A 22,421-nucleotide genomic window follows, 5' to 3' on the forward strand; every position below is an offset into this window, starting at 1 on the left:
ATTTATTCACTGATTCAGTAAGCAATTATTGAGTGTTGGCTGTATTAAAAACATCATGCTGAGTGCTAGGGAGGGCACCTACAGAGATGAAAATAATGAAAACATAAAGTCTCTGTCTTGAAGGACCTAAAAATCTAGAAAGGGAGAGAAATCTACATATAGGAGCACCTATTATATGAGCACAAAGTGAAGGATATTTTTTCAAAGCCTTCCCAAATCCTTGTACCTGGGCTCACAATGCAAATATTATCCATTGTCTTATTTTAATTAGTTGCCTACTGTCTGTCTCCTTGGCAGGGCTCAATGGTCTCTGGGTCTAAGCAGGGTCTGGTACACAGAAGGTGCTTGATGAATGAGTGAAAGAGAAGAGGAGGGAGAGAGACACACACAGACCGACAGGGAGGGAGAATTAACTTGGGAATGATCTCAAGAGGAAGAAATGATGCTTGTGCCACAGACACTCAGAGCCTGTAGAGGGAGGCGACATTTAAGTCAGATCTTCAAGCCTGGTAAGAATAACTCTGGGTAAAAATGAGGCGGAAGAATGGATCTAGAGGATGTAATGCTAAGTAGAATAAATCAGTCAGAGAAAGACAAATATAATATGATTTCACTCGTATGTGGAATTTAAGAAACAAAACAAAATGAACAAAGAAAAGAAGAGACACACATAAAAAAAAAAAAAAAGACTCTTCACTTTAGAGGAGAAACTGGTGGTTACCAGGGGGTAGAGGAGGATAGGGAAGAGGGAATGGGGATAAGGAGTTCATTTACTGTGATGAGCACTGAAGTAATGTAGAGAATTGCTGAATCACTCTATTATACCCCTGAAACTAATATAACACTGTATGTTAATTATACTGGAATTTAAAAAATGAGGCAGAAGACATTTAGACTTCAGAAATGATATGAGGAAAGGGGTGGAGGCAGGAAAGGTAGGGCCAATCTGAGGAATAATTCTTGCCTTTGCTTCTCCTACTAAGTCCAAGATAGGGACTCTGAGAAATTTTAATAAGAGGGAGAATAAGTAGTAGAAAACCTCAGTAGTGGAACTGCGAATGACAGCTGGTAAAATGCCTGGTGTCAAAGCCATCCCTCCTTTGTTCATTAACCCAACATGTTCGATTATATGTATTGAGCTCTACTTACGTCTGCATTCTAGTCCATGTTCTCGGGACCCAGCAGTGAGAAATGCAGGTAGGTGAGCTTGTTGTCTGTAAGAGGCTCATACTCCAATGGAGGGGAAGGTGATGAGTGAATAAAACAACTGGACCATGTGCATACGGGATGTGATAGTTTACCATAAAGGGGATAGAGTGCCACGAGAGGAAGTGACCAGTCAGATAGGGTGGTCAGGGAAAGCCTCCCTGAAGCTGAGTTCAGGGTGATGAAAATAGTATGGCCAAACCAATAATTGAAAAAAGTAACTCCAGCAGAGCAGTGATCTTAACCAGGGGTGATTTCGCTCCTAGCCAGCGGGTAATGGCAATGTCTGGAGACATTTTTGGTGTTCTCATCTAGGGGGATAGAGGAGCACTACTGGCATCCATTGGGTAGAGGCTACGGATGTTGTTAAACATCCTAAAATGTACAAGCCACCCCTCACAGCAAAGAATTATCCACACCCAAATGCCAATAGAGCCCATGTTAAGAAACCTGAGCTGGAGGGATGGGCAACTGCAAAGACCATGAAGTGGAAATTCACTGTGAAGCCTCCAAAACCCACAAAAGGCTGTGGATGAGGGGGTTCTCGGTGGTGCAGTGAAGCCTCTAACTCTTCGTTTCGGCTCCAGTCATAATCTCAGGGTCATGGGATTGAGCCCCAAATTGGGCTCCACCACTCAGTGGGGAGTCTGCTTGAAATTCTTCTCTCCCTCTCTCTTTGCCCCTCCCCCCACTTGCTCTATCTCTTTCTCAAATAAATAAATAAATCTTAAAAAAAATAGCGTGGATGGGACATTCTGAGGCTTGGGAGAATAGAAGGTGTCAAGGGAGCTATGTGGAGCTGGGTTGGCTTTGGCAATGAGCACACTGAAATTGTAGTGCTTCAGAACAATTAACCCGGACCCCGCAGCTGCTCCAAATTATGATTTTTAGGTAAACAAAGTATTTCATTTAATAACTTCAAAATAAACCAGTCATTGTTTTGGGCTGCTTTCTCCAGCTCACTGCTATTCCAATAACAGAGCAAAAAATGATTTCAGTACAATTTTCTTCTGAGAGTGTAAAGAAAAAACTTCCAAACAATTGGCCCCTTCATTCTGTAGATCAACAAAATTCCTGCAGCCAAAAGGGACCCAGAAAAATGGAATCTTGTTTAACCTTGCTTAATCCAATCCAGTCTTCTGTCATACATCTTTACGGCTCTTTTGCCCACCCAAATTGCTAATGTGGAAAGAAAGACACCTTCATTACTGAGAACTCAGACATGATGGATGATGATGTAATGATTGATTTGCCATTGTTGGAAAACTGAGCTGTACGTGTTAAGACCTCAGCAGAGAGAAGCAAGATTGAACAGAAACATGGCTATTAATGTGGTTGCGGAGAAACATGAAATAATGTGCCTTTAGAGGCTTTTGATGTATATACAAATGTATCGTTTTATAAGCATACTCATATACTTAGTTATCACTTATTTTATCATTCATGCATGCTACTAATACTATTGATCACCTACTATGTGGGGAAAAATGTATTTGCTGTTAGAAATGAAAATAGGGGCAGTCTTTGCAAAGAATTTATGGTTTCGAGATAAAATACCATGTAGTCAACAGAGTACAATTCAGAAATAAAGACATACCAGGTAGAAGCCAGAGACATCCATTGTTTCTGCCTGTCTGGCATATATTCTTTTTATTCTAGTAACAGTGACTTGATTTTTCTTGGAGCAACAACATCTCCCACATTCTCAGTCCCTGTGGATTGGATCAGTTTTATCCTCAGGTAGGGTGGGGCATATGTATGACCCAGGCCTAGCAATTAGCTATTCCATTTCTCTGGCTCTGATGGATGGCATCCAAAATGCCAGGATGGACACATGACCCAAGGTGGTGCAATGAGTCAGTCCTATCAATGTAAAGGCCAGGCTTGAAATAAATCTAGCCTAGAGTAAAAAACACAGAATTGGAGAGATACTAATACTTGCTGACATTGTTTAAGCCCCTGAATTTAACTATTCCTGAAGTCAATGTTATATGAACCAGCATTTTAAAATTGTTTTTAAAATTTACACATAATAGAGGCACCTGAGGGGCTCAGTCAGTTAAGCAGCTAACTCTTGGTTTTGGCTCAGGTCATAATCTCAGGGGCATGGAATCAAGCCCCATATTTGGCTCTGCATTCAGCACAGAGTCTGCTTCAGATTCTCCCTCCTTCCCCCTTCTGTGTGTTCTGTCTCTCTCAAAAAAATAAATAAAATCTTTTAAAAAATAAAATAAAATTTACATACAGTAAAATAGACTTATTTTTTGGTGCATAGTTCTGTGAGTTTTAACACATGCACATGAATATGTATAACTACCATCAAAATCAGGATACAAACAATTCCATCACCTCAAAAACTCTCTCCCTCATGCTGCCCCTTTATAGTCAAATCTTTTCTACATTCCTCACCCCTGGCAATTACTATCTGTTCTCTATCCTTATAGTTTTATCGTTTCCAGAATGTTACATAAATGGAACCATACAAATGTAAATTTTGAGACTAGCTGCCTATATTTGGGATAATGCCTTTGAAATTCGTCCAAATGGTAGCATGTATTAATAGTTCAAACCTTTATATTGATGAGTAATATTCTATTGTTTAGATGCCCCACAATTTTGCTTATTCATTCTCCCATCGAAGGCACTTGGGTTGTTTCCAGGTTCTGGTGATTATGAATACAGCCTCTGTAAACATTTGTTCATAGAGTTTTGTGCAAACATAAGTTGCATTTCACTTGAGTAAATACCTAAAGTGGAATTTTAGGTCCTATGGTAAGCATACGTTAAACTTTATAATATTTTCCATAGTGGTTGTACCATTTCTTATCCCCACCAGCAATGAATAAGAGTTCCATTTGCCTTGTATCCTACCTAGCACATGGTACATTAGACTTTTTTAACAAAGGGATTCTAGTGACTCCTGGGTGGCTCAGCAGTTGAGTGTCTGCCTTTGGCCCAGGGCATGATCCTAGAGTCCCAGGGTCAAGTCCCACATTGGGGTGCCTAAAATGGAGACTGCCTCCTCTCTATGTCTCTGCCTCTCTCTCTCTCTCTCTCTCTCTGTCTCTCATGAATAAATAAATAAAATCTTAAAAAAAATAAAAAGGCATACTAATATGTATGTAGTGATATCTATTATGATTTAATATTCATTTTCATAATACATTATGATGTTGAACAGCTTTTCATGTATTTGTCACCCATATATCTTCTTTGGTGAAGTGTCCATTTATATCTTTTGCCCATTTTTGCTTATTTTCTTATTGTTGAATTTTGAGTTCTTTAAAGTCATTTGTTGGATATGTGATTTGCAAATATTTTCTCTGAATCTGTAGCTTGTCTTTTCAGTCTCTTAACTGTGTTTTGTAGAAAAAAAATATTTATGTTGCTGAAGTAATATTGATTTTTTCTTTTATGAATTGTGCTTTTGATATATTATTGAACAATTTGTCTAACCCAAGATCACAAAGATTTTCACTAAGACTTCTAAATTTTTTAATTGTTTTATGTTTTAAATTTAGATTTATGATCCATTTTGAGTTAATTTTTGTGTAAGGTATGTGGCATAGGCTAAGGATTGGAGTTTTTTGCAATGAATGTCCAACTGTCCAATATCATTTGTTGAGAGAAATCCTTATAAATTGCCTTTGTATTTTGTAAAAATGAATTGGCCATATTTGTGGATCTATTACTGAATTCCTTTTTTCTATTTCCTTGTATTATGTGTCTAAACCTCCGCCAACACCATACTGAGTTGATTAAAATGGCTTTATAGTATGTCTTACAATCATGTAATATGTGAGGCTTCCAACTTTATTCTTTGTTTTTTGTAATTGATTGTCTATTTTAGTGCCTTTTCTTTTCCATACATTTAGAATCAGCTTGTCTGTATCTAGATAAGGGTCCTCCTAGGATTTTGACTAGAAATCCATTAAATCTATAAATTTATTGAAAGTTTACATTTTAACTATAATGAATGTCCCAATCCATGAACATGGTATATCTTTCCTATATTTAGCTTTACTTTGATTTCTTTAATCAGTATTTTGTAGTTTTCAGTATAATGATCTTACATATGTTTTGCTAGACTTATACCCAAGCATTTCATTTTTTGGATGTATTGGAAATTAGTTTTTTGGTTTTCAGTTTCCTATTATTTACTGTCTATATATAGACATATGAGTTATTTTTGTAGGTCAACCTTGTATCCTAGAACGTTGCTAAACTCACTTATTAGTATTCAGAATTTTATAGGGATTGCATTCAATCTATTGCTGGTTTTAGATAGGATAGATATTTTAACAATATGAATTCTTCTGACCCATGAATATGGGATGTCTTCCATTTATTTATATCTTCTTCAATTTCTTTCATCAAAGTCTTATAGTTTTCAGTGTACAGATCTTTCATCTCCTTGGTTAAGTTCATTCCTAAGTATTTTATTGTTTTTTAAGTGCTATTGTGAGATTGTTTTATTTCTTTTTAAGATATTTCATTATTAGTGTATAAAAATGCAATTATTAATTTCTGTATGTTAATTTTGAATTCTGCAACTTTATTGAACTGATTGATTAGTTCCAATAGTTTTAGGGTGCAGTGTTTAGAATTTTCTACATATAAGATCATATCATCTGCAAACAAAGACAATTTTACTCTTTCATTACTATCTTGGATGCCTTTTATTTCTTTTTCTTTTAAATTCCAGCATACTTAAGTTATATATTAGTTTCAGGTGTACAATAGAGATTCAACAATTCAATATGTCACCTAGTGCTCATCATGACAAGTTCATTCTTAATCCCCATCACCTATTTCACCCACTCCTTTATTCCCATCTCTTCCAATAACCATTAGTTTGTTCTCTACAGTTAAGTATCTGTTTCTTGGTCTTTCCTTTTTTCTTTGCTCTTTGGTTTTTTTTTTCTTAAATGCCACATATAAGTGAAATCATGTGGTATTTGTCTTTCATTTATTCCTTTTTCATGCCTGATTGCTTTGGCTAGGACTTTCAGATATCCTATGTTGAATAGAAGTGGCGAGAATGTGAACTCTTACCTTATTCCTGCTCTTAGAAGAAAAACTTTCAGTCTTTCATTGTTGAATATGGTGTTAGGTGTGAGCTTATCATGTATGGCCTTTTATATTGAGGTTTATTCTTTCTATGCCAAATTTGTTGAGTGTTTTCACATGAAAGGATATTATATTTTGTCAAATGCTTTTTCTTGCATCTATGAAGATGATCATATGATTTTTATCTTTCATTCTATTAATGTGGAGTATCACATGTATTGATTTGTATATATTGATCATCCTTGTATCCCAGGGATAAACCTCATTTGATCATGCAATATAATCCTTTTTATGTGTTTGCTATTATTTTATTGAGAGTTTTTGAATTTGTATTCATTGGGGATACTGGCCTATAGTTTTCTTTTCTTCCGGTATCCTTATCTGACTTTGGTATCAGGGTAATGCTGGCTTTGTAAAATAAGTTTGGGAGTGTTCCCTCCTCTTAATTTTTTGGAAAGTGTTTGAGAATGATTGGTGTTAATGCCTATTCAAATACTTGATAGAAATCACAAGGGAAACCATCGGGCCCTGGATTTTTCTTTGTTTGGGAGGTTTTTGATTTTGATTTGATTTCTTTTTTGGGAGGTTTTTGAATCTCATTACTTGTTATCATTCTGTTCATATTTTCTATTTCTTCATGATTCAGTCCTGGTAGGTTGTATGTTTCTAGGAATTTATCCATTTCATCCAAGTTATTCAATTTTTTGTTGTACTATTCTTCATTATATCCTCTTTTGATTCTTTATGTATCTGTAGTGTCAGTTGTATGTCTCTTTCATGTCTGATTTTATTTATTTGAGTCTTCCCTCTATTTTTCTTAGTCTAAGGGTTTATCAAATTGGTTTGCCTTTTCAAAAAACCCCAGCTTTTTTCATTGATTGTTTCTATTGTTTTTCTGGTTTCTATTTCATTTATTTCTGCTCTAATCTTCATTTTCTTCCTTCTACTAACTTTGGGCTTAGTTTGTTCATCTTTTTCTAGTTCCTTGAGTTGTAAAGTTATATTGTTTATTTGAGATATTTCTTTTAAAAAATGTTTTTACAACCTATCACTGTGAACTTCCCTCTTGGTACTATTTTTGCAGCATCTTATAGGTTTTGGCATGTTATGTTTCCCTTTTTTTCAAGATATTTTAATATTTAATTTTCTTTTATTTCTTATTAGGTGCATTGGTTGTTCAGAAGTATTTTGTTTAATTTTAACATATTTGTGAATTTTCCAGCTTTCCTCCTATTACTGACTTCTAGTTTCATATCACTATGGTCACAAAAGATATTTGGTTTTTTTTTTTAAGATTTTGTTCATTTATTCATGAGAGACACAGAGAGAGGCAGAGACCCAGGCAGAGGGAGAAGAAGGCTCCATGCAGGGATCCCGATGTGGGACTTGATCCTAGGATTCCAGGATCATGCCCTGGGTGGAAGGGAGGTGCTAAACCACTGAGCCTCCAGGCGTCCCTATCTGTTGTGATTTTAATCTTACATTTGCAAAGACTTGTTTTGTGACCATTATATAGTCTATCTTGAAGAATGATCAAGGTACACTTGAGAATAATGTGTATTCGCTGCTGTTTGATGGAGTATTCTGCATGTCTGCTAGTTCACTCGGTTATTAAAGTATGGTTCAAATCCAATATTTGCTTGATTTTCTGTGTACATGATTTATCCATTGTGAAAAGTAGGGTATTTAAGTCTCCTTCTATTCTTCATGTTTGTGGGTTTGATTATTGGAAGATTATTGTGATCCTCATGTTTCTTTGATTTTTCATGTTCTTTGAAGTTTTGCATGCTGTTTGTGCATTTAAAAAATTTTTTTTTTAATTTTTTATTTATTTATGATAGTCACAGAGAGAGAGAGAGAGGCAGAGACACCGGCGGAGGGAGAAGCAGGCTCCATGTACCGGGAGCCCGATGTGGGATTCGATCCCGGGTCTCCAGGATTGCGCCCTGGGCCAAAGGCAGGCGCCAAACCACTGCGCCACCCAGGGATCCCTGTTTGTGCATTTTAAAGTAGCAGTCTCCTTCTCTGGTCGATGCTAAATAACCATTCTAATGTGTCCAAACATATACATGTATATATATGTTTTATATATACATATATATAAATTAAACTAAAAAATTAGAAAAAAAATTTTCTCCAGTGTTGTACTGGAACTTCTCCTCCAGAAACCTGGACATCCACAGAGGCTCTCTGGTCTGTAAGTGATAGTCTAAGACACTGTTTTTCAAGGGCTTTCAGACTGTGGCCAAGAGGAGCTAGAGCCAGTTTGCAGGTCACTGCAGGGTACACAGCTGATACTGAAATCTGTCGGCCTATTTTCTTATACATGGGTGGGCAACTCCTTCTGGGCTACTTCATGAATGGTGCTGGATCCCCTAGCTTCCTCAAGTACATTTTTGTGGATGAATGTCAAGTTTTGTTGTTAGGACAAAAACAAGAGACATCTTATGCCACCATGATGTTGATATCACTATAAATGTTTGTTTTTTTTTAGAGGGGGTGTGGGGCAGAGGGAGAGGGACAGAGTCCAGCACAGAGCCCAACTAAGGGCTCAATTTCACAACCCTGATGTTATGACCTGAGCCAAAATCCAGGATTGGACACTCAACTGACTGAGCCACCCAAGTGCCCATCTCTGTTTTTTGTTTTTTTAAAATAAGTTTATTTTAAAAAGTTTAAAGGTATCAGAAATATAAAGAAGAAAATAAAAATCACTGGTAGTTTTACCATCCTAAGGTAATCATTTAAAATATTTTAGTGTATTTTCTTCCAATAACATACATATATTTGTTTTTTATAAAGTTAAGCTAAAACTATGAATCTGTGTTTACATTTTTACCTTACAAAGCAAGGTAAGCATTTTTCCCATGTTCTCATAAATATAACTTAAATCCTATGTAATAACCTATTATATCAATGATAGGTGTTTCAATTGTTTTTATGTATAATTTCCTGTTATAAATATTATTGCAAGGAACACCTTTATAACCATTTTTGAAAGATTTTTATTTCTGATCCTCCTCTTTTTTTAACTAACATTTATTTTCCCCTAATGATGGACAATACTTTCCCATAATCCTTTATGAATATGTCTCTATTATTTTGTTTTTATTTTTTTTTTAGATGAGCAAAGCTCATCTTTTCATTAAAGATTTTATTTATTTATTCATGAGAGATACAGAGAGAGAGAGAGAGAGGCAGAGACACAGACAGAGACACAGGCAGAGGGAGACGCAGGCTCCATGCAGGGAACCTGATGTGGGACTCGATCCTGGGACTCCAGGATCATGCCCCAGGCTAAGGCAGGCGCTAAACCCGCTGAGCCACTCAGGGATCCCTCTATTATTTTATTTATTATTTATTTAGGTACTGTATTTTATTTATTCTTTTTATTATTTTAAAAAGGATTTATTTATTTATTCACGAGAGACTCAGAGTGAGAGAGAGAGAGGCAGAAACACAGGGAGAAGGGGACGCCTGGTGGCTCAGTGGTTGAGCATCTGCCTTTGGCTCAGGGTGTGATCTTGGAGTCCCAGGATGGAGGCCCACATTGGGCTCCCTGCAGGTAGCCTGCTTCTCCCTCTGCCTGTGTCTCTGCCTCTCTCTCTATGTGTGTCTCTCATGAATAAAAAAACAAAAAACAAAAACAAAAACAAACAAACAAACAAACAAAACCACACAGGCAGAGGGAGAAGCAGGCTCCCTACAGGGAGCCCAATGTGGGACTCGTTTCCGGATCCCAGGATCATGCCCTCAGCTGAAGGCAGATCCTCAACTGCTGGGCCACCCTATTCTTTTTTTAAATTCAAGTATAGTTGACACCTCTTATCTGTTTTAAAAGTTTATTTATTTATTTTTTAGTAATCTCTACACCCAAGATGGGGCTCTAATTTACCATGCCAAGATCAAGAGTCACATGTTCTTCCAACTGAGTCATCCAGGTGCCCCTATTATCTCTGTTTTAAGAGAGTACTAAAAGTTAAATTCCTGGGCTAAAAGATACAAATATTTTTAAGGTTCATTGTATATATATATATATTGACTAATATTTTTTCAGGACATTTACCAAATCATATGCCACTAGTACTATACAAGTACCCAGTTCACTGCATTTTTACCAGCATTGAGCATTATCAAGGAATATTCTGCATGAGAATTTTCTCTCCCTTTCTTTCTTTTTTTTTCTTTTCTTTTCTTTTCTTCTTTCTTTCCTTCTTTCTTTCTTTTTCTTTCTTTCTTTCTTCTTTCTTTTTTCTTCCTTCCTTTTTTATTGTTTGCTTGTTTTTCTTTTTAGGGGGTTAGGTTGCTGAGATATTGTATATGTGAAAAAAAACCCAGCCTCTTTAGAAAAATTTGGGAGCTTCCTTCATTAACAGAAATCCTAAACAGAAAACTTAAATCCATTGATTCCATATATTTCATATTTATTTCAAATCCCTTTATTTTCTGCAATTGTGGAAAATATTATGTCTGTGAAAACTATTTTAGGTTTTAACACATTCAATTTCAAAAGCAACTGCAATTTCATTGTAAATAGCAGCCTAATATTCCACTAGATAAATATAACTATTTAATTGATCTGCTATAGTTGAAAATTTACTTTTTTCCAATTTTTAGCTGGAGATAGTGGGATGAAGATTCTTCTTCATGAATTGTTGCCACCATCTCTGATTGCTTTGGACCCACCATGTTTGTGAATCATGTTACTGTGATTTTGGCTTTGACTTTAGCATTTAGGTCTGGTAGCTAGGCTTTAAGACTTACCTTCTGAACCTAGTGTATTCCAGTGACTGAGCCTCTACCTTACCTCGCATTCCTTGGTAGCGGTACTTCCAATGACCCAAGTGTCTGATGCCTTATTTTTTACTTGTTTAAAATAATAATAATGGGGGGGTGTTCCTGGGTGGCTCAGTTGGTTGAGCCCCTGTTTGAGGCTCAGGTCCTGATCTCAGGGTCCTGGGATCTAGCTGGCACCAAGCCTCAAGGCCAGTGGAGAGCCTCTTTAAAATAGGAATAATAATAATAGTTCCCACCTCACAAGACTGTTGTCAAGGCTTAAATGAGATTATAGCTACTTTTTTTGCTGCCTATTCTTCTCCTGTTCCATATTCTTCTAGTGTGCTAAAAATCAAAGTAGGCCTTGTATCTATTACGTTTTGTCAAGTCTGTTACCTTAGTCCAGGCAGAAGTATAGAGCCCAAGCAAGGTCAATCAAAACACATTTTGGGGAGTCAGTATGGAATTGGGATACATCTCCATTTGAGAACAGGTATCACTCAGAGCCAGAAAAGAAAGCCAAAGGAAAGGTAAGCAGAACCATCAGAGCTCAAAAGGGAATTTAGAGCCATCATTGAAGACCCTGGATACAGTTTACCTAAAGCTTTAAACTTCCCACCAGTGATAGAAATCATTAACTTCCATTCTTTGCCCCAACTAGTCCATGTGGTGCTTCTGTGACTTGTGTGTGTGTGTGTGTTTTAATAGATTTATTTATTTATTCATGAGAGTCACAGAGAGAGGCAGAGACATAGACAGAGGGAGAAGCAGACTCCCTGCAGGGAGCCCGACGTAGGACTCGATCCCAGGATGCCGGGATCATGACCTGAGCCCAAGGCAGGGAGACTCTCGACCACTGAGCCACCCATGTGCCCCAGTGCTTCTGTTACTTGTAACCAAAATGGCTTTATCAATCATTTTTGCTGACAGTATTTAATCCTACTTTTAAATAGTGTATTAAAATAGTGCCACTACTTGTTCATTCTCTTTAGGCCACTGAATATAGGGCATTATATAATGGCAAGAATCATTATTATTAGAGGTCTTTGAAGTTTCTCTTTTTTATAATTTTTCAGAATAAACATATTTTGTTGTCTTTATTTATTTTACCCTAAAATAAACATTGCCTCCGATTCTGAAGTCAGAATGACTAGAATAGGTTTTCTGTTGTTACTGTTTTTTTGCAAAGATTTACTTGTGAGTTTGAAAACATAGTCACAAGTGTGGTTTGTCTATACATGAAAACCATTTAAGGGGAAAAGGTTAATGGCCTCTCTGCAGTGTCCTAGCGCCGCTCTAACAAAGTACTATAAACTGGGTAGCTTAAAACAGCAGGAATTTATTGGTGCACAGTTCTGGATGCTAGAAGTCCAAAATCAAAGTGTTGCCTGGGCCAGGCTCCTTCTGAAGCGTGTAGGGAAAGTCTTTCTTGCTTCTTCCCAGCTTCCAGTGTTTGCCATCAATCCTAGGTATTCCTTGGCTTATAAATGTGTCACCTCAGTCACATGGCCATCTATTTCCCATGTTTGCACATTGTCTTCTCTCTGTACTTGTCTGTATCTGTGTCCACATTTCTTCTTTTTGTAAGGACATCGATTATGTTAGATTAGCATACTCTAATGACCTCGTTTTAACTTCCCTCTGTAGAGACCCTGTTTCCAAATAATGTCATATTCTGAGGTACTAAGGGTTAGGACTTCAGCATTTCTTTTTTTAGGGAGACACCATTTAACCTACAGGCATCATTTAGTTTTAACAGATTAGATTTTTGCAAAGGCCACCATTCCTCTCATCCTCATTTTCATACCCCATTTGCAAGGAGTGTTTGCTGCTTCTCCCCATAAGAATTAGAGTCTATTTCTCCCTCTTCCTAAACTGGGGGTTTTAGACTTGCTTTGACCAATAAATTGCAATGGAAGTGATGTGATGTCTCTGGTGAGTCTAGATTTCAAGATACTTTGTAGCCTCCACTCTCATTCCTACTAGCCCAAGACCATTTTGTGAGTAAGTTTGAGACTGGCTGCTGGAATTGTCAGTGGATGAGAATTGAGGTGTCCTAGCCAACAGCACTAATTGCCGGGCATGTGAGTGAGGCCATCTTGGACCAGGCAGACCTAGTTGAGGCTCTGGCAGCTGGTGCTAGAGCTGCATGAGTGATCTCAGACATGACCAGCAGAAGTACCGCCTAACTGAGCACAAATTGCTGGCCTACAAAATCAACATTAAAAAAAAAAAAGGGGGGGGATGCCTGGGTGGCTCAGCGGTTGTCTGCCTTTGGCTCAGGGCGTGATCCTGGAGTCCTGGGATGGAGTCCTGCCTCGGGCTCCCTGTGTGGAGCCTGCTTCTCTCTCTGCCTGTGTCTCTTCCTCTCTCTCTGTATCTCATGAATAAATAAATAAAATATATATAAAAAAAAGTGTTGTTTCAAGTTACTACATATTGGAGTGATTTGTTACACAACAATAAATGATTGATACAGTAGATCTGAGTCTTTTGTTTACTATCTCAATCACCTTGGCTAAATCACTTACTTCTAAGAGCTCCTGCTTCTTTCTTTGTAAAGTGTGGATATTTTACTGATCTTTTGCAATCAGTTCTAGGTTTCAAGATTTTAGTTTCAATTTAATAAAAACTCAACTCAAAAAGGCAAAAGGAATAAAAGGAACTTATCAGCTCAAGTAACTGAAAAGTCGAGGGGTCTGGTCTGGCTTCCAGTAGGACTTACTTCAAGGACTCAAGTGATTAAGTCAGAGGTTTGTTGGCTTCCCTCTCTCCACTTTGTTTTCCTCTGAGTATCAGCTTCATTCTCAATCAGGCACCTCCCAAGTGGAACCCTCCTTTCTTGCTGAGGCTTAAAGTCATCAGTCATCCAACTTGACAAACCTAGGAGGAAGTCTGACTTTCATTGCACCCAGTGGAAACTTGTGGCTGTTACTAACCCCATCAGGCCAGAAGGCTGAGATGCTCCAAATGGTCAAGGCTGGGACATATGTCCATGCTGAACCAGTGTGGTAGAAAGGGAGAGGATAGCACTGGAGGAAGAAGGACCAAGACCATCCGTAGAGATTGGTACAAAGGAAAACTGGGGTGCTGTTACTGGAAGAAAAGACATGGAAGTTAAACAGGTAGAAAGTAACACGCTCACCCCTTCTTGCATAGGCTTGTTGAGCAAATAACAGTAATAGCTTACATTTATTAAATGCTTATTAGGTACTCTACATTGCTCTAAGTACTTCACTCTTATCTTTTATTTTTTTGAAGATTTTATTTATTTATTCATGAGAGACACACAGAGAGAGGCAGAGACATAGGCAGAGCGAGAAGCAGGCTCCATGCAGGGAGCCCAACATGGGACTTGATCCCGGGACTCCAGGATCACGAACAGAGCCAAAGGCAGATGCTCAACTGCTGAGCCACCCAGGCCTCCCAGTACTTTACTCTCTCTCTCTTTTTTTTTTTTACTTCACTCTTTTAACTCCTTTTAATCTTCTCAATTTAGAAGTAGGGGCAGTTATTACTCTCTTTACAAGTGAAGAAACAGGCATGAAGTAGTTAAGTCACCCATGTTCAAACAGGTATAAGTCACATCAGAAGTCAACTAAACTGGCTTGAGAGTGATCACGTGTAACTGTCAGTCTAAATTCAAAATGGATCACCAACACTATGGTAGGCAGAACCCCAAGATGGTCCCCAAAATTCTACCTCATGGTGTATAATCCCCTCTTCCAAGAGTAGGTTAGGACTATGAATGTGATTGGATAGTTACTCCATTAGGTTATATCTTACGCCAAAAGTGATGGGATGGTCACTCCCAAAACTCCTACATAGCTGTCTGTAGGGAGATTCTTTGTTGGCAGGGCGAGTGGCCATTATGTGAGAGGGCCGCATGGCTTGGACGGGAAGACCATCTCTAGCTGAGATCTCCCTCCAGCCAACAACCAGAAAGAAAATAGGAATCTCTCTGTCCTACAACTACAAAGAATTGAATTCTGTCAATAATCTGAATGAGCTGTTTGGAGGACCCTGAGCTGCAGTTGAGGATGCCTGGTGGACACCTTGATTGCATCCATGGGGAGAGCCTGAGCAGAAGACCCAGTTAGGCTGCACACCAGCTTTGGACCTACAGAGCTGTGAGATAATAAATATGTACTGTTTGAAGCTGCTAAGTTTGGGGGTAATTTAATTTTTTTTTAATTTTTATTTATTTGTGATAGTCACAGAGAGAGAGAGAGGCAGAGACACAGGCAGAGGGAGAAGCAGGCTCCATGCACCGGGAGCCCGACGTGGGATTCGATCCTGGGTCTCCAGGATCGCGCCCTGGGCCAAAGGCAGGCACCAAACCGCTGCGCCACCCAGGGTTCCCAGTTTGGGGGTAATTTATTACCAATACTCGCCCTCTCTCTTTGTGGCCTTATCGTCTTATCAGGGTATGTTTTCCCTCCTTTGGCACTCCCAGGGCCCCTCACACCAACTCTCCTGGGGTGCTCACCATATTGTGCAGTTCCCACATTCCTGGGAGGTGGGTTGTAATCATCAGGTGGGCACATTGTCAGGTTCAATGCCTGGTCAATCTGTGTTGTCAACACTTGATACAGTGTCTGGTATGTATGAGCTGTTCTGTAATTGGTTGTAGAACGAATGAAAAGGCATCCTGTGTGGCATTCATTCAAATTTCTATTTTATTATGGGATCTGGTGAGGCCTGGGTTGTGGGTGGGTGCTCTCAAAAGTAGTATGCAAAACATCGACCTAGAGCCCCAGGCCAGTCACCAGCCTGGATCTAATTCAGCATTAATTTTTAGGGTGGGGCATCCTATACCTAAGGGTGGTGGCAATTTACTCTCCAAACCCATGTGAGCTTTCCCCCACTCCTAAGCCACTTCTCTCACCCACATTTCAATGTCTTCTCAAACCATCAGTTTCCTTGCGTTTGCAAATTTCTGGAGGCAGACAGGCCTCAGAATCCTAGCTCTACTACTCACTAGCTGGGGAATCCATTATTTTACTCTTCTGAGCATGTTTCTTGGTCAATAAAATAAAATAATCCCTCCTGCTGGCAGAGCCCTTGTAGCGATTCCAGGGGAGAATGTATCCTGCACTTGGGAAGTTAAGCTGCATAAAGGTCACAGGTCTTGCCCTTTTGCTACACGCGAGTGTAGTGTTCCTACTATGCCCTGCACAGTAAGTGCTCAATGAATTTGTTGAATGGACACTTGGTGGAAAGAATTCGGCAACAGTGCCTGGACCGGCAGCAGGCATTCCACAAATGGCAGCTTTTATTATGTACATGTTGCAAAGCAGGAAACTCACCTGGGGATGTCTACCCGGGTGTGTTCTGTTCTGATTCAAATTACACGGATTTTACCATTCCCTCTTTAGTAAGGTAGCCAGACAAGCAGGGCCCATTTTAACCCCTCTCACGGCTCCTGCTGACAAAGGGACATCCCTTAAAGACAACACTCCCGAGAAAACTGAGCCTCAAGCATTTATGGGGGGGGGGGGGGGGAGTCAGGATTCCAACAAAACCAGGAAGGAGCAAATTCCAAAGCAAACAAACCCATTACCCACACTGAGGGTGGGTGTTCACCCCTGTTGGGCTAAAGATAGAGCACTGGGCCCTCCCCGGGAACTTCCTGGCTTTTATTAGTTTGTAATCCCAAACGTAACTTTTCAAAGGTTTTTCTTCTGGAAGTGTGGGTGTGAAACTGCTTCCCTCATCACATCTTGCAGGAGGATCTCCGAACATCTGTACATTATTTGAAAACCTAGCATCCGGTTGGGACGTTTGGGTGGGTGGGTGGGGGGCCCCGTGTGATGGGATGAAACAGCAGGGGCACGTTAAACACATCGGTCAGAAAGCCTTTTTTCAACAGAGGCGGAAAAATTAGGCAAAAATTACAAATGGCAAATTACCTTGGCTCGCTTACAACGTTTCATCAGAAGCCGGCCTCCCCCACTCTCGGCACCCGCGGAAGGGGAGAAAATAGGGCGCTTAGAAGTCTGAGCGATAAAGATCTTCTCCCCGAGAGCCAAGGGACAAAACTCATTACAGATAAGCCCAGTCCTCGCGTTTGCACCGGACGCCTCTCCCGGATCGCTAACGAGGCAGCCGCCAGGAAGCCGGGCCAGCCCCGCGGCGCTGCTTTCCCCCAGCCCGGGGCGAGGGGCGCGCTTCCTGCGCTCTCCGCACCGCCCGGCCCGAGCGCGGGAACCTTCCCGGCTCCCGCCGAGCTGCGAGTTGGGAAAACTCCGCCGCCGATGCGTCGCGGCGAGAGGGGGGAGAGGGTGTGCGACCGCAAGGGCTGCATTTTGCAAGCCTGGGATCGATATCTTCCCCTCCCCCCATCCCCAGCCGCGGACTCGGCCAATGGAAGCCTGAAAGGAGGAAGAAAAAAAAAAAGAAAAAAAAAAGAAAAAAAAATTAAGCCCCGACGCAGCCCGAGTGCACAGGCCTCCCTCGGCTTTGTTTCCAGGCGGGGGGCTGTGCCGGGCTGGGGGCGCGAGCGGGGACTGGGCAGGGCGCGCCCGCGGCGGCGCTGCTGGAGCCGAGCTGGGAAGCCCTCCGCCCTAAGGAGGAAGGCAGCCGCCCGGCCCGCGTCCTCTCCTCCGACCCCAATGCAGCCCCTCTCTCCAAAGGCCCGGGATCTGCGAGCAACGCGCACGGAGAGGCGCCCTCTCGCCAAGCCCGCGCAAAGCTCGGCGTCTTTAAGAGCTCGCAGACCTGGAATCTGGCAAAGACTCGCCAGCTCAACAAGGCAGCCGCCCTGCTCCGAGTCTCGGAGACCCGGCCAGAGCCGTCCCCAGCTCCCCCTCCCCCGATCCGGCTGAGCCGAGCCGCAGCCCCGCACCCGGGTGGAGAGGGGGCGCCAAAGCGCGCGCGCGCGCAGGGAGAACCCGGCGGCGGGACCCCCTCCGACGCGCGAGCCGAGCGCGGCTGCTTTAAGAGCGCGGTGAGCGCGCGCCCGCCGCCCGCAGCCCCGGCCCGCGCGCCCCCGCGCCGCCGCGCGCTCCCCCCGCCCCGGCCCGCGCGCCCCCGCGCCCGCCGCCGCGCGCCCCCTGCTCGCTCGCTCGCCGGCTTTAAAGTCTCTGCCAGGATCCATGCTCACATGTTACTTCCTGTATGGAGGCATGGCCAGTTTCCAGCCCCGCGCTCCTCGTTCCTCCCCAGCCTGCGCTGGAGCCACAACTTTCAGGAGCATGGACTGAAGGCGCCCTCGCCCCTGCGCCCCTCTGAGATCCTTTGTGTGCTCCTCCGGCCGTTTCTATTTCGGGGGGCTCCTCGCTCCCCCCGCCTCTCCCCTCCCCTTCCCCGCGCGCAAACATGCCTCCTTCCTTCCCCGGGCCCTGGAAGGAGCTGCCTGCCTGAAGCCGGGAGACGCCGCGCCGCGCCGCGCTCAGCCCCGCCGCCGCCCGCCGGCCCCCGGGCTGCGCTGCGCCGCCGACTCAAGTTGGGGATCTTCGGCTGCTCGCCGCTGCCGCCTGCGGTCCCTGCGCGCCCCGGGCCCCGGACCCCGGGCCCCGGGCATCGTCGCCGGCCGCCGACTGCGCGCCCTGCTCGCCCGGCTTGCTCTTGATTTTGGACGGGAAGCAGCCCTCCTCCGCCGAGATCGTCCCCAGCGTGGCTCCGCGTTCCCGGCCACTTTTTTGAGATTTTTTTTTTCTTTTTTCCGGGGGGCGCTCGGCGGCTTCTCGGATTCCGGGGGGGGCGACTCGGGCCGCCGAGCGCAGGGGGGGCCCCGTAGAGCGGGCGAGCCGGGGACGAGCCGGGGCTTAGCGGAGGCTCACTCGGAGGCGAGAACTTATTCAACAAGTTTACCCCCCCCCCCCCTGCCTTCCTCTTTTCGATGTGCGTTTTCGGACATGCGGAGGTTACTGGAACCGTGTTGGTGGATTTTGTTCCTGAAAATCACCAGCTCCGTGCTCCATTATGTCGTGTGCTTCCCCGGTGAGTGCCGGCGGCGGAGCGGACCCGGCCCCGGCCGGCGCGCGCGGGGGATGCGGAGTTGTCGCCGCGGCACCGGAGCTCGGGCGCCCGTCCCGGGGACCCCAGCGAGGGTGCAGGGGGGCCGGGCACGCAGAGAGGAGCGAGGCATCCGCTCCGCTGCTTCTGGCGGCGTGTAGGGAGGCTGGTGGTTGGTGAGGGTGGAAGCAGGAGCTGCCCGGGAAGGGGGACCGGGGCCGTAGGGGTCTGCTCTTGCTTGGGTTCGTGGCGGGGGTCGGGGGGTGGGGGATGTCTCGGAGAGCCCGAGTGGGGAAAATGATAATAATAATAAAAAAAAGATCGCTTTGCTGATCCGCCACCGTTCGGGAGAGCGAGAGCTCTGGGGGCGTTCGAGGAGCCTAGGGCCAGGGGAGAGGATGCCTCTGTGGTTTGGGGGGGGGGGCCCAAGGTGCGCCCCTCGCCCCCGAGAGGATCGAAAGCGCTCCGGAGGAGGGGGACTTTGCTTTGCTGCCTCCTGACCCTTTTTGGAGAGGCTGGGGTTAGGAGGACGGAAGCTGGAGGCTGACGGTGGAGGATCGGGGATGTTGGCAGCAGCCTGCATTCTCGTGCGCGGGGCGAGGGGCGACCCCCGCTCGGGGCTGGGGCGCCGCGGGGCTGCGCTCTGGTGCTGGAGTGAGGCAGCCCTCCCGGGCGCGGGGGCCCGGGGCTGGGAGATGGTGGCTCTCCCCCGGCCCCGGCCCCGGCCCCGGCCCCGGCCCCGGCCCCGGCCCCGGCCCGCGGCGGCCGCTGCACCCTGCAACTCTGCTCCGCGGGGCTGCTCCAGTAGGGGCGCAGGGGGGCGGGGGTGGTCGGCGGCTGGGTGGCTGTTCGCGCCGGGGCGGATTTTCTTCCTGTCTCGCGCGCCCTGCCTACCTTCATCTTTGCCCTTTTGCAGGCTGTTCCCGGCTGGCCGACCTAGACTAGACTCGCTTCTTTCTGGCCGGCGTAAGACGGGAACAGTGTTGGCCACGGGGGACCGTGATAAATCTGCACACGCAGCGGTGTGCGGCTCGGCGACCCTCCACTTCCAGCCCTCCGCTGGCCGAGCCCTCTTTGCTCTCGCCTCCCGCAGGGCAGAGGCCAGCCGCCTCCCTCGCCCCTCGTGCAGACGCCCCCACCCCTGTTCTCCCCAGCGCAGCCCCCCCCCCCCACCGGCTACACCTACACCCCGGTGCTCCTTGGAGTCTGTCCGGCCCCCTCCCCGGGGGTGGAGGCCACGTCCTCTGCCCTAGCCGGGGAACGGGTGGGAAGGAGGGGGCGATTCGCTTTTTTATCTCGCTGTTCTGAGGATAGGGAGCCCCTCCTTTTTTCCTGCCCTCTCATCCAGTAGCTCTTGGCTACCCAGAGGTAGGTAGGGGGTTATCTGAGCGAAGGAAGAAAGGAACGTGCCCTGATGTTTCTGCCCTCCCTGCTCACGGCCGCCTGTCCCCGAGCGGCCTGAGCGCAGGGTTTTGGTGCAGCGGGTCCCCCAGCTCCATCGCGCGCCCTGCAACAGGGCGCGGGCGCTCTCGCTGCCCTCGGGGACCCGCTCGGGGAGTGGCAGCGAGTGTCCCTTGTGCAGGCACACGGGTGGCCTCGAGGAGCAGAGAGGCAAAGCCCCCCTTGCCCCTCTGCACATCCTCCTTCCCCTCCGGACCCGCAGGGAGCTCCTGCCACTGCCAGAAACCCAGCTCGGATGGCTCGCGAGGACGTGCGTCCACACTAACCCTGAGGCCTGCGGTTGGCCTACCAGGGTCCTGCCTCCACGGGGCTGGGGATGGTGGGGACATTTCCCCTTAAAAAAAAAAAAAATCCTTCTCTCCCTTAACAGACTTGCTCAGTATTTGTGGTCCCCCCCCCATCTGCTCCTTCTAGACTTTCTGTGCCTTGGACTTGCCAGCCCGAGGGGGGCTCAGGTGCACAGTGGGGTCGAGCTTTGTAAGGGTCGCGCTTTAATGGGGGCAGTGGGGGGCAGCCTTGCGAAATAAGGAATTTTAGTTCCACTTCTGGCCTTCTCCTTAGCTCGGGGGATGGCAGCCAGTGGGTTGGCCGTGGTTTTCTTTTTTCCTGGTGTCTGAGGAAGCTTGAAATCCAAAATGGGACCTCCAGCGATGCCGCCTTCGTGGGGCTTGGACAGTTTTCATCTTGCACGTTTTCTTTCCGTGCCCACGCCGCGAGGTGAAGTAGCACGCTTCCTCGCCCCTAAGAGCCTAAGGGGAAGGGAAGGAGGGGCAGGGGTTTGGACAAGTGCCTCTGGAGAGGGTCCCGCCAGCAGCCCCTGGCACCAGGCAAAGTTAAAATGTCAGAGCCCTGGGAGACGCCGGCTTTCCGTTTTCCGAGGGTGCCGCGACGCCTCTGGACCTCAGGGGGCGCCCCCGAGCCACTGGTGGGGCTGCCACCGCCTCCTCGGGTCCGGCTCGGCCTTGTGGGTGCGGCGAGGGGGCGCGCGCGCCCGGGGCGCGAGGCTCTGGGGCTGCGGGTGCGCCCTGGGCGCAGGGAGGCGGCCTCCGCTGGGCCTTGCAGCGCCTGGGCCTCTCGGAACCCGGGGGGGGGGGGCGCGTTCTCTTTGGGACCCCCCCCCTCCCTTCTCGCCTTCCATCACCTCGCAAGCGTTTATCTGCTTGGCACGACGGATAAAGATGCTTCTGTGTTGGATCAGGGTCCTCTTTTGCGAGGTCTGAACCCCACATCCCTTGCTATTTTGTTTCCTTTCAGAACGACCAACTTTCCAGTTGCATTTGTTCGCAGCTCTTGTTCAGGAGGACCGGGGAGCTGTAACTGGGGAGGGTTTTGGAGGTAGCCCTGCCGCGCATCTTTTCCCCAGCTGGTGGGGAACGGTGGCTTTTAGTCTCCTGACAACAGTACGGTACATGGCAAGTGTGGGAACTCGCATCTCGGTAGCGTTTCAAGTGGAGTTTCCACTTCTCGGAGCAGAAGTGTTATCAAACATGTTTTAGTGGCTAGTACATTCTTTCCCTACATCTTATGAGAAATACTCTGTTATGGGAAGATTTATGAAACCAGGAAAATAAGATGGACCCTATGGATCCATGAAAAGAGGAAAATAAGATGGACCCTATGGATCCCTCTACCCAGTTATAGTAATTTTGAACTTGGTCTTTTCTGTACCCTGCCACCTTCCCTAACACCTCAGTATTTTAAAGCAAATCTTATACTTACTTCATTTCAGCCTTTGGCATACCTGTCTAATCGTTGAGAGTTTAAATGCCTGCAACAGGATATAAAATGCGGTACTTGAGAGGGTTAACATTTTATGTATTTTACATTTGTAAGCTATTCAGCAGAAACGTAAAAAAAAAAAATTTCTTTTATTGATTTCTTCTCTCTTTCCGCCCTCAGAGTGAAAAGCGTTCTCTTTGATTCTGATATGTTTGTACCATAATTACATT

The 22,421-nt window shown here is 45.1% G+C and overlaps 1 protein-coding gene across 3 annotated transcripts in view; it reads left to right on the top strand.

The window, feature by feature from the left end:
* The first annotated feature begins 18,152 nt into the window (after positions 1–18,152).
* Positions 18,153–22,421, top strand: part of PTPRG (protein tyrosine phosphatase receptor type G) — a 701,064-nt gene continuing 696,795 nt past the window's right edge. For 2 of the 3 annotated variants that reach the window (XM_041764115.1, XM_041764112.1), the window contains exon 1: positions 18,261–18,996. In XM_041764115.1, coding sequence (XP_041620049.1) covers positions 18,912–18,996 — 85 coding nt within the window. In that variant the 5' untranslated portion in view covers positions 18,261–18,911. Of the gene's footprint in view, positions 18,997–22,421 lie in introns of all 3 variants that reach the window. The other variant, XM_041764114.1, reaches the window with a different exon arrangement.

The sequence above is a fragment of the Vulpes lagopus genome, chromosome 7, assembly GCF_018345385.1.
Source record: "Vulpes lagopus strain Blue_001 chromosome 7, ASM1834538v1, whole genome shotgun sequence".
NCBI classification, from domain to species: domain Eukaryota; kingdom Metazoa; phylum Chordata; class Mammalia; order Carnivora; family Canidae; genus Vulpes; species Vulpes lagopus.